At 41.6% G+C, this 12,981-nt stretch overlaps 1 protein-coding gene across 2 annotated transcripts in view; it reads left to right on the forward strand.

The window, feature by feature from the left end:
- Positions 1 to 12,981, forward strand: part of FNDC1 (fibronectin type III domain containing 1) — a 111,325-nt gene that overhangs the window by 71,644 nt on the left and 26,700 nt on the right. For both annotated transcript variants that reach the window (XM_027551960.1, XM_027551961.1), the window contains 3 exons: positions 998 to 1,098; positions 3,252 to 3,363; positions 4,247 to 4,642. In XM_027551960.1, the coding sequence (XP_027407761.1) occupies positions 998 to 1,098; positions 3,252 to 3,363; positions 4,247 to 4,642 (609 nt within the window). The remainder of the gene's footprint in view (positions 1 to 997; positions 1,099 to 3,251; positions 3,364 to 4,246; positions 4,643 to 12,981) is intronic.

The raw sequence follows: 12,981 nt of genomic DNA on the forward strand, positions 1-12,981 counted from the left end.
CATTTGGTTAAGTGGTGCCTTGCGCTCCCCTTGCATGGATTTGGGGCATAATAGAACATTCTTGATTAATTGTATTAGTTGTTGTTAATCCATGCAATATACTGTTAATTTAGCTCAATGTAAAGCCCTAGAACAGTGCCCCCACAAGGAGGTCAGTTTTCCATTAAAATGGACTGTTTTATGCAAACCTAACACCCCAATAATAGATGTAAAAGTCACATTCCCTTGTATATAGTAAAAAAGTCAATAAATTCTTAATTTTCATTAACTGTTTGAGCGAGAGAAATGTCTCTGACCTGCAAATAGCTGTGGGGAAGCCCAGGTACTTTATCTGGTGGGCCAAGCTAGAGCAGATGTTTCCAGCAGAGGCCTTAACCAAGCTGCAGGTGATCAGAAAGGGCAGGAGGTGAAGAGACAGGGCAGGTGCAAGGAACAGCCAGATAGCAACTAAAGGGCCTGCTACCTCCTCTATGAGAAAATCCTTCTGTGGCCCCACTGAAGTCAGCGAGCTTTGAGTCAGGACTGTGTGTTTATACTTGGCGATGGATGATCTAGACCCGAGTCAGCTAGAGACGGTGGTTGCATTTAGTATAATCTGCGGAGGGGAGCAGCACAGTATCTCATAGACGTCAGAGAGAATTTTCCCTGTCCTTCCAACTCTCCCTCCCTCCACCTTCCAGCTGGCTAAAATAAAGCTACAACTACTATGGTCTTAAACTTTACCTGGAAATTTTACTTAGGCCAAACCCTCTCATTCCCCCAATATTGTAGAAAACTGTGACTGTACCATGCTCTTCACAGACATTCTTATTTGTCATGTAGAAGTCACAGTTTCAGTCAATCTTTAGCTGATATATTTGAGCTATTGGTTCAAAATTCTGTTTAGTGTTTCGGTTTGAAATGATATGTTACTACTTATAGGGTGGTATGAAGCCAACTTTCCAGGAGTGTTGAATTTACCAGGTTCTGTATTTTTTGTTTGTTTGGGAACTTGTAGGTTATAATGGAAGACCAAATGGAGAAGGGAGAGTACTTGCTGGTAGTAATGGAAAACCAAGTGGACAAAGAATTATCAATGGCCCTCAAGGAACAAAGTGGGTAGGGTAAACTTCTTTACACATACCAGTTATTTTCATGCTGTTGGGAAGAGAAAAATGGTGGGCGTTGTGTGATAGAAAATGAAGCCGTCTTTTTTTCTCTAGTTTTAACCACTTGTATGTCAGTATACTTATACTGTGTTATTTCTTCCAGTGCTCAGAAAAGGCTTTGATTCTCCTAAGTAGTTCTCCTAAGAACTACTTTGCTTTCTTCTCATGCTAATTAGGTCAGGCATGGGCATTTGTCTGATTCATTTGACTCATTGGAAAAGACCCTGATGCTGGGAAAGATTGAAGGCGGGAGGAGAAGGGGACAACAGAGGATGAGATGGTTGGATGGCATCACTGACTCAGTGGACATGAGTTTGGGTAAACTCCAAGAGTTTGTGATGGACAGGGAGGCCTGGTGTGCTGCAGTTCATGGGGTCGCAGAGAGTCGGACACGACTGAGCGACTGAGCTGATTCTGATGGGCATTTGTTCCCGTTCTTCTTGACTGGTTAAGAAGGTCACATAAATCTTTAGGCCAACCAGTCAGACAGAACCTGAGGCACAGCCTCTCCAATGAATTTCTGTTTTCCCATTCCTGCTAGCTTTATTTTATTTTTTCTTTATGGTTCGATTAAACAGAATACATATTTTCTGTAAATTATCTCAAATCCTTTATAAAAGGAAGCAGGATAAAAACAACTGAACCAAAACAAAAATCTCCAGATCAAATAGGCAGCTTTTATCAGATCACCTTTTAAATCTTCCAACAATTTTTGTTTGACTGAAGTAAAAAAAAAGTATTAGTACTTTATGTATGTTTAAGCTAAATGACTTTAACTTCCTGGGGTTAAGGTAAATGTTTAGGAGTTTTTGGTGGGTTGAGGGTGATGGACAGAACACTTAGAATGTTCAGAGATTTAAAATATTTTTTCAGAGAATCAAATAATTATTCATAGTAGAATTCCCAATCAAAATTTCTCACTTATATATATATTAGTAAGATTTAGGAAAACATATTGATGAACTTCAAAGAATTTTCAGTCAGAGGTGGCCTCAAGATACATTTTGTCATTTCTCAAAGGAACAGAAATTTATAGAAGGAAGAATACATATGAAAGCAAAGTGTCATTGTAAACAATTTTGAATTGAAATGGTATGGAGTAGATTTTGCAAGTAGGGTTTATTTATGTAAGTTTTATTTTAATTACTGAGATAGTTCCCTACAAGTGGCCTGCTTGCAGGGGTTCCTCCAGTGACTTGATTGTTCAAAGTCATGGTTTTCAAACACTGATGGACATCAGACTCCCTGAGGGCTTGTCAATATGGTTTGGTTCAGGCCAGGTAATTCTCATATCTGACAAATTTCCAGGCGAGGTTGGAGAAGCTGGTCCAGGACCATATTCTGAGAATCATCAGTGTGGCACATGAGTTGTTTCTTAACAGAGATAATAATACTTTTTGTCCAAGTTGTATAATTCCTTAGAACATGAAATTTTTTTCATGTGTGCTATATTAGGCTAATTACAAATGAAACTGGTTTTGATATAACAACTTTGATTTTTAACACACAGCAAAATGGAAACCTGTTGTGTTCATGGCAAGAAATTAAAACAATTCAGAAATATATAAAAAGATAATAGCCATCCCAGATCACTTCTCAGAAACAACCACTATTAATAGTTTGGGATATATCTGTCCAGAATTTTCTCTTTACACTTTTAAGCTTATATATACAAGTGAATATACTTCATTTTGCAAAATAATCAGTCCTTTAATCTAAGTCTGCATCAGTATATCTCATGATAAATTCAGAATTTCCAAATCCCTTTCACTGGCTTCACAGTATTTCACTGTATGGATGGGACATGATTTATTTAATCTCTTTTCTCCATTGATAAACACCTAGGTCGTTTCCTGCTTTTGACATACAACATACTCAATGGTAAATGTATTTTGAACATCTTTTGAATATTTGAGAAAACTTGAAACAATTGTTATATGGATAAACAATTATGAAATATGACTGTTTTGTACTTCGTTCCTATTATACCTTATGAATGATGCTGACAAAAATAGTGTTTCCTATTTGTCTATATTCATGTAGTTGGATTAATGTGTATTTTGAAATGTTCAATATATCCTTTAATCTGTGTCATGGATTTAGGTCGTGGACCTTGATCGTGGGTTAGTATTAAATGCAGAAGGAAGGTACCTACAAGATTCACAAGGAAATCCTCTCCGGATTAAACTAGGCGGAGATGGTCGAACCATTGTGGGTAAGTGAGAATGGTCCTCATGGAACAAAAGTGCCCTGAGTCATCTGAAGCGTAACAACTTCTCTCTTCCTCCTTTTCCTCATTTTTAATGGGGGCCCTTGGTCCAGTTTCATTAACCTCGTGGAGATGAGGTGCCTTGGAAGGGGTGGAGCTTAGCTTCTTCCCTGATCCAGCTATCTTCCTACAGACTCCACCGTCTAGAGGAGGTGACTCTTGACTTCATTCTTGGGATTGGGCAGTCCAGAGCAGACCTCAGCAACACCACTTCTAAAGCCAAACCCTGCCTGCTGCCTGTTTTTGTATAGCCTGTGAGCTCAGAATAGCTTTTATGTTTTTAAATGACTGCCAAAAAAATCACAGAATAATATTTGTGACATGTGAAGATTATATTACATTCATAGTTCACTCTCCATACACGAAGGTTTCTTGGAACTCAGAAACATGCGTTTCTTGGTTTACTGTCTATGTTTTTTGTTATGCAGTGGCAGAGTTGAATAGTGGCAACACAAAGCTTAAAATATTTACTCTCTGGCTCTTTGCAGAATAACTTTGCTATCACTGGTCCAAAGTAACACTTAAGTCCGTAGTGGTAGGAGTAAGCACAGGGAAAGAATCACTTTCCTTCCTAGAGACTTAGAGTTATTGCAGGTAATGCGGTATTTATATACTTTTATAAGCTAGTGCAGAGTAATGGACAATATAAAAGGCCCAGAAGTTTCTGGATAGTAGCAGGTACTGTGACCTCAGCTGGTATCCTTTTCATTATTTCTTTGCCTTTTATTGATTATAGAATATAAGACATTGAGAAGATACTTTCCACTTGCTTTTTACTTCCCTGGATTGTTTCACCTGGCTGCACAGCTTTTATTTGCTTTTGTTTCAGATCTGGGAGGGACTCCCGTGGTGAGCCCCGACGGCCTTCCGCTCTTCGGACAGGGGCGCCATTCCAAACCCTTGGCCAGTGCCCAGGATAAGCCCATTTTGAGTCTTGGAGGCAAGCCCCTGGTGGGCTTGGAGGTCATCAAAACAACCACCCGCGCCCCCATCACAACCACGAGACCCACCACCACGACCCCTCGGCCCACCACGACCCCTCGGCCCACCACCACCACCACTCGCCCAACGACCACCCGAACCACGACCCGGAGAACCACCACCACCACCCCGGAGCCCACAACCCCTATCCCCACCTGTCCCCCCGGGACCCTGGAACGGCATGACAAAGATGGCAACCTCATAATGGGCTCACGTGGGGTCCCGGAGTGCTACCCTGAGGAAGGTAACTGTCTTCGTTCTGTTGATAACTCAGGTCGTAAAGTGGCATTTCAGAAGGGGGTGTTGCAGAGCCTGCCGGGTGTGGTGAGTGAGGCGCACAACTTCAGGTCTAAGTGGACTTCCTCTGTTTTATCTGGCAACCCTTGTCCCCACCCGAGTCAAAAATTTGTCTGAAACATGAGACACTGTTAGTTTGGACCAGCATTTCCCAAAGTGTATTCCACTGGATATTAGTAGATCGTGTGTGCGTGCCAAGTTGCTTCAGTCATATCTGACTCTTTGTGACCCTATGGTCTGTAGCCCACCAGGCTCCTCTGTCCATGGGATTCCCCAGGCAAGAATACTGGGGTGGGTTGCCATTTCTATTAGTAGATTAGTACTTGTTATAATAATAATATAAAAAAAAGGTTCTGTAATTAGCTATGTGATTCAGACAAAGTTAAAGGAATTTCTGACTGTTGGACTCTTACCACTGAATAGTCTCACTGTGAATTTCCAAGAATAGTAGTATTTCCCAAGCATGTTTGAACAGCAATCCCTCAGACGGTAAAGAATCTGCCTGCAGTGCAGGAGACCCGGGTTTGATCCCTGGGTCAGGAAGATCCCCTGGAGATGGCAATGGCAACCTACTCCAGTATTCTTGCCTGGAGAATTCCATGGACAGAGGAGCCTGGTGGGCTACGTCCATGGGATTGCAAAGAGTCAGACATAACTGAACAACTAACACTTTCACTTCTTTGCCTTTGAAAAATGCTTATGCTTACATGACTTGGCTCTCATGGGAGCAGGGCTGTCCACTGGCTAAGACTGAGCCCTTTCCTGATCTGGGACACCCAGTCCCAGCTGTCCTGTGCCCCTGCTGTGTCTTCTTACTGAGAACCACGCGCCCCCCCCATTGCTCCCCTAAGGAACGGAACCTGGGGGCGCTTTGGGCCAAGTCACGGTGGAGCCGAGATGCCATCATCTTCTCTGCTTGTCCCTGTTCGCGCTGCTTGGGGGAGGTCATCTGTATTTGCCTCAGGCTTCAGAAGGCAGGTCTTCCCTGGTGGCTCAGATGGTAAAGCATCAGCTTGCGATGTGGGAGACCCGGGTTCGATTCCTGGGTCGGGAAGGTCCCCTGGAGAAAGAAATGGCAATCCACTCTAGCACTCTTGCCTGGAAAATCCCATGGACGGAGGAGCCTGATAGGCTACAGTCCATGGGGTCACAAAGAGTCAGACACGACTGAGCGACTTCACTTTCCAGAGGTTGAAATGAATTGCCATGCAGGCTGTAAAGCTTCTGTCTTTTTAAGCTAGTGCAGAGTGAAGAGCCTTCATTTCAGGAATCATGTGCGTGCCCTGAATTCGTAGCACACCGTCATTCAATCTGAACGTGAATGCTGTCTCCAGATTGAGAATTCTGTTTGAAATTAGTCTTTCCACGAAAAAGTTCCAAATGAACAGGAACATCTGATGTATCTGAAAAATTCACACCGAAGAACAGGCACATAGAAGAAGAGGACAATCAGGAAGAAAATTCTCACACCACCAATTAAAAGTGAGTACAAATTTGAATTTTCCTTTGGGTTTCTGGTATGAAGGTATCTTGTACTTTCCTTGACTTCTTCAGCATACACTGGTGTGGCTATTATTTAATTGAAGTATGATTAGAACAGATATTTCTTTACTAATAGGTTATAAACAGAAGAGTGGCTGTTTGGATTTTGTTCTAATTACTACTGCTATTATTATTAATATTTTACATTTTCTTTTAGCTTTTATGTAGGTCTTTTCATTTCTTTTCATTTACTTTGTAATTTTGGACTTTTAGTTGCCATGAAAGTCAGATTCTTGATATTTTTGTTCTTCTTTTCTTTGCAAATCTTGATAGAGATGTATATTTTTTACTTTACTCCTGTACAATTGTCTAATAGCCTAGCCTAAGCCAAATTAGTGTCTAAGGGTTAGTAATAGTTTACCTCTAGACAGCATTTTGAAAATAAGGACAAAGTCTTGGAAAAAGTTAAATTTGGGGAGAGTAATATATCTTAATTGTATGTCTATATTTTATTATTTAAAAATACTTCACTGTGGCTTATTCCTTTTTCATTTCTGCTGCTCCACTAACAATTTCATTAAATATTTTCTTCCTAATATTATTTCTAATCATAGTTGTTTCTATTTATGAAAAAACATCTTTAACAATAGCTTTCCTGACATAAAAATCACATGCCATAAAGTTCACCCTTTTAAAGTTTTAAAGACTTTAGCATATTTGTAGAGTTGTGTGACTGTCACCGTTATCAAGTCCCAGAATATTTTCATCACCCCCCGAACAAACCTTACACGCATTAGTAGTCACTCCCCATCCTTGCCCCTCCCAGCTCCAGGAGCTGCTTGTCTCCTTTCTATCTCTCGATCTGTCTGTTCTGGACATTTTGTGTAAATGGAATCCCATGTGAAATGTGTCGTTTTGTGTCTGGCTTCTTTCACTTAGCATAATTTGTTTTCAAGTTATCTGTACTTCTTTCTTTTTATTGCTGACTAATACTCCATTGTGTGGAAAGACCACATTTTATCCATTTATCAGTTGATGGACATTTGGGTTGTTTCTGCCTTTTGTCTATTATGAATAATGCTGCTGTGAACATTTGTGTACATGTTTTTTTCTTTTGAATATCTGTTTTTAATTCTCTTCTGTAGAGTTGTTTTGTTGGTTGGTAACTCTTTGTTTAAATTTTTTCCCTACTACTTTTTAAAAATTTTAATGGGAGGATAATTGCTTTACAATGTTGTATTGGTTTCTGCCACACAACAGTGTGAATCATACATATGTCCTCTCCCTTTTGAGCCCTCCGCCCCACCTCCCACCCCATCCTGCCTCACTGGGTTATCACAGAATCCCAAGTGGAGCTCCCTGTATAATGCAGCAGCTTCCCACTAGCTATCTGTTTTACATAAGATAATGAATGCGTTTCCATGCTACTCTCTCAATTCATCCCACCCACTCCTTCCCCTGCTGTGTCCGTAAGTCTGTTCTCTATGTCTGTGTCTCTGCTCCTGTCCTGCACGTGGGTTCATCAATACCATTTTTCTAGATTTCATATGTATGTGCTAATATACGATGTTTGCTTTATGTTTAACTTTTTGAGGAAGCACCAAACTGTTGTCCATAGCAGCTGCACTATTTTCATTCCCCGCCGGAAACGTATGAGGCATCCGGTTCCTCTCCATCTTCACCAGCACTTGTTATTATCTGTTTTTTTCATTCTAGCCATCACAGCTTGGATTCCTTGTTCTACACTATTTTATAGGAGGGACTTGAGCATCCATGGATTTTGGTATTCACAGGGGCTTCTGGGCCAATTCACAGGGGCCTCTGGGCCAATTACCTGTGTACATCGAGGGACACTGTGCTTCGGTCTACAATGTACACTCACAGGTGCTGGGGTTCCATGTGTACACACATGTGCTTTTTACCAAGTGCATTTTGGCCATGGCACTTTGCAGCCTACTCACCTGAAATTGTTACAAGAATGCTGACTTAGACCCTCTGCTGTGATCACTGTGAGAATACCTGCCCTTCTGAGACTCCCCTCCTCAGCCCCCAGCTAGCCAACCATTTGTCATTACCTTCTGTTGGCAAAATCCTAACATTTTGTTTTTAGCCCTCCAAATTTTTTTTAACTTTTATTTTATATTGGAATATAGCCAGTTAACAATGTTGTGGTAATTTCAGGCAATCAGCGAAGGGACTCAGCCATACATGTACATGTGTCCATACTCCCCCAAAACCCCCTCCCACGCAGGCTGGCACATAACATTGAGCAGAGTCCCATGTGCTGTACAATAAGTCCTTGCTGGTTATCCATTGTATTAATAACTATAGCAGTGTGTACATAACCATCCCAAACTCCCTGACTATCCCTTCCCTTCCCAGCCCACCACCCCTGGCAGCCATGAGTTCATTTTCCTTTGAATCATTTGTAAGTTCATCTGTATCATTTCTTTTTAGATCCCACATATAAGGGATGTCATACAGGGTTTCTCCTTCTCTGTCTGACTGACTTCACTGGGTATGACACTCTCCAGGTCTATTGATGTTGCTGCAAACTGCAGGATTTCATTTTTTTTAATGCCTGAGTAATATTCATACATATATACATATATATATATATATATATATATATATATACCATATCTTTTTTTATCTATTCCTCTGTCGATGAGCTTTTAGGTTTCTAGCCCTCCAATTTTAAAAGTCGTCTTTTCAAATATCTTAGTCTTTACTCTCCTGGTTATGTCAGTACCCTCTTTTCACTGAAAACACTGCTTTAACAGTGTTCTGGGAATAACCTTGTGTCATTAAATTATTCAGTAATTTAAGCATCTTTTTCTAGACATCATAGTTATACATATTCCTGTATGCATAGATGCATATTATATGTTTGTTTCTAGTGTATTGACACCCTTTCTCTCTTTACATACACACACACATGCACAATTTTTTGCTTGCTATGACTTCTCTATTAAGTCATAAACTCCTTGCAGTAGAGACAGCATCCTCTGCTTCATCTCAGATTGTGGTACCCAATTGCTTGTGGTACCCAATTATGTATCTTTGGGTATCTATACCATACCCTAAGCCATAGGCATGCTCCGTTTTCTAACGGAGAAGTTAGAGTCTTTTGAGAAGTCTTTTTACCACTGATGCTTGTTTTTCAGGTTCCGTTTTGACAGTGGATCTGATGGTATCGTGTGTGTTTGGAAATGTTATGAGCCAGCTGAACATCTTCAACAATTTGTAACATGACCTGGGGGCATCTTTAGAAGAACATCAGTCATTACGGAAAACAGTTCTCTCCTGCCACAGCTCACTTGCAAGACAGAAAATACAAAGAGAATAATTGAAAGTTCACTTGAGCTGGACCAATGAAATAATTTGCAAATATCCTTGGGTTTCAAATGACTGTAATTTACCTTCTCTCCAAAGTTTTAATGAGAATCTACTTTAACAGTTTTTTTTTTTTTTTAATGTATCTCTGGAACTAAGACCCAAACATTTTGCACTTTCTTTTTTAAATTTCACAACCGTTTGGATAAAACCACTGAAAAAACATACATATATAAACTGTAGCACGTGGTTGGTGGCCGGCTGCTACTTTTATGTGAAGAGGTGGAAGCTTCTGACATGGATTTTGGGTTGGCTTAAAAACATCCAGTTATATGTGGCTCCAGATACTCCAAATTGGCATTCAGGTGGGGCAAATTCTGAGGGTCAGCTTTTCAAAAAAAAAAAAAAGTAAATCTGTTTCATTACAGCTGGAAGTTTCTTTGACTTGGAATCAAGATGGTGCTATTTTAGAAAAATTATCTCTGACTTTATTTGGTTTTAAAACAAAAAAAAGGAGCACTAAATCACTCAGTAGGGTGTTTACTTTTGCCAGAAGACTTAACTGTCACTCGTCTCAAGAAGTGATCCAAGTTCACAGGTGAAGGGCGTGGTTTCTGTGATCTGGTGCTGGACGAGAGTGCTTCAGCTCCTTAAGGAACTGTACTTGGTATCAGGAATCCATGGAGGAGACCCTAGACTCGCCTCTTTCTCATTCACTCTGGGCTGCAGCAATTGTACCATTTATTCATTCTGACCTAACCAAAAATAATAATGAAATGAAATGACTCTGAGCTGATAATAAGCCACAAGAGGACTACGTTCCTGAAAGTTAATAAAGGAAAGAAAATGGTGTCATGGAAAACAACAGCAAGATAACCCCAAATGTTAGGTGGTGTGAACTTGAAAACTCTGATTTAAACCAGCCCAGAAGTAATTCCTCTTGGATTCAGGCATATTGACATTGGAATGAACTGAAAAAAAAATCTTGTCTAGTCATTTTTCTCAAAATGCACATCCTGAAGGGTGGATCTCTTACAGCCTCTCTTTGATGACATTTGCTGGCCATGTCAGAACACATCCAGCATCACCACCTCCATGGTGAGGCAGGTGGGATGCATCTCATGGGCCTCCGGTGTCTACAGGGCTTTTCACTACGATCCCAGAGGGGCTGGACAGGCGAGGCGAGGTCGCCACTGTCCTCCGCTGGTGGAGTTGTTCTGGCAGCACCACATTCATGAAGTTATTCGAAGTAGGCTCAAAAAAGCCTAATAGAAGGATTCTATTGGACTATTTCAGGGGAATGATCAGTTATTTCCTAACCATAAACAAAATTCAAAATTGGTGCTTGTAATTTTTTAGTGAAGGAGGTTTATATACTTTTCTAGTTCAATTCCCCCTTCATTATGCTGCAGAATGATGATTCTAGTGAAGCGCCCAAAGGTTTACAAGCAAAAAGACTGGTTCGTCCAACTTTTAAACAGTGGAGGCAGTTTGATGAAGCATAAAGTCTTTGGAGCCAAGGCCTTGCAGTTCAGTTCTGTTTTAGCTCTTTGTCCTTTACCAGCTGTGAGACTCCAGGCATGTTATAAATCCTTGGTGTCCTTGGCTGAGAAGTGGGTGTAATCAACCCCACGTATCTGGAGATTTATGTGAGGATTGACTCAATATATACCCAACAGTGCCCGATGCCCTAAAGGCATGTGATGCACCCCACTTCCTGCTTCCTGTCTCCTCACTCACCCTCTCTGCCTCTTAAGTGTGCCTTGGATTGAGAGTTCTGTATAATTTGCTATGGCTTCAGGTCAAAGGAAGTGAAGGAATTCTTCTGAACTTTTTTTTTTTGAGTTAGGAAATCTTTTGCCTCAATATTTCACCAACTGCAGAGAAAGGATCTTCTTTTTTAGCTGCATCTGTCTTCCTCCCCCAGAGAAGTCATGTATGGATTTCCTCCCATCTTCCCAAAACAGCTTCTGCTGAAAGCAGTACTCAGCTTGTGGAGGCAAAAAATTGTTTTTGCTTCAATCACTCACTTTTTTGAACCAAGTTTTCATCCATGCTCTTATCAGTTTTGTTGTTTTTAGTCACTAAGTCGTGTTCGACTCTTTTGCGACCCCTATGGACTGTAAGATCTTCCCTAGTAGCTCAGCTGGTAAAGAATCCACCTGCAGTGCAGGGGATCCAGGTTCGATTCCTGGGTCAGGAAGATCTGCTGGAGAAGGGATAGGCTACTGCTGCTAAGTCGCTTCAGTTGTATCTGACTCTGTGCAACCCCATAGACGGCAGCCCATTAGGCTCCACCGTCCCTGGGATTCTCCAGGCAAGAACACTGGAGTGGGTTGCCATCTCCTTCTCCAATGCATGAAAGTGAAAAGTGAAAGTGAAGTCGCTCAGTTGTGTCCGACTCTTAGCGACCCCATGGACTGCAGCCTACCAGGCTCCTCTGTCCATGGGATTTGCCAGGCAAGAGTACTGGAGTGGGGTGCCATTGCCTTCTCCTAGGGATAGGCTAACCACTCCAGTATTCTTGGGCTTCCCTGATGGTTCAGCTGGTAAAGACTCTGCCTGCTATGCGGGAGACCTGGGTTCAATCCCTGGGTCGGGAAGATCCCCTGGAGAAGGGAATGGCTACCCACTCCAATATTCTGGCCTGGAGAATTCCATGGACTGTATAGTCCATGGGGTGGCAAAGAGTCGGACACGACTGAGCAACTTTCACTTCACTTCATGGACTGTAACCCTCCAGGCTCCTCTTTCTATGTGGCTTCTTAGGCAAGAATACTGGAGTGAGATGCCATTTCTTCCTTCCGGAGATCTTCCTGACTCAGGGATCAAATCCACATCTCCTGCGGCCCCTGAACTGCAGGTGGAGTCTTTACTGCTGAACCACCGGGGCTTCCCATTGAGCCACCTGGGAAGCCATTAATAATAGTCATTTGAACAATGGTTCTTATAATTAGGGCTTCCTGGTAGATTAAAAAAAATCACATATAAAAGTCTACGGATTGCATGTATAGGATAATTTTGTAGTCATAGCAGATCTAGTGGCTTTATAAGTAAAATACAACTTGTTTGTAAAGAGATGTTTGTAATCATTAGGATATTATTTCCAAACTTCATAGGCAAGTTAAGAAGTTCTAATCATTACAGATTTATCTCCCGAGTCACTGAGAGGGGATGGAAGCTTAGAGGGAGCAGTGAAGCCAGAATAGAACAGAGAGGCAGGAGGGCACCTGGATCATGTGAGCGGCAAGACCAGGGGATGGAGGGAATGAGTGAAAAATCAAAGTGTGACTGGCTCAGTTGTGTCTGACTCTTTGCCACCCCATGGATTTGCAGCTCTTCAGGCTCCTCTGTCCATGGAGTTCTCCAGGCGAGAAAATGGAGAAGGCAGTGGCACCCCACTCCAGTACTCTTGCCTGGAAAATCCCATGGAGTGAGGCTGCAGTCCATGGGGTCGCTAAGAGTCGG

This window comes from Bos indicus x Bos taurus, chromosome 9 (assembly GCF_003369695.1).
Source record: "Bos indicus x Bos taurus breed Angus x Brahman F1 hybrid chromosome 9, Bos_hybrid_MaternalHap_v2.0, whole genome shotgun sequence".
NCBI lineage: Eukaryota > Metazoa > Chordata > Mammalia > Artiodactyla > Bovidae > Bos > Bos indicus x Bos taurus.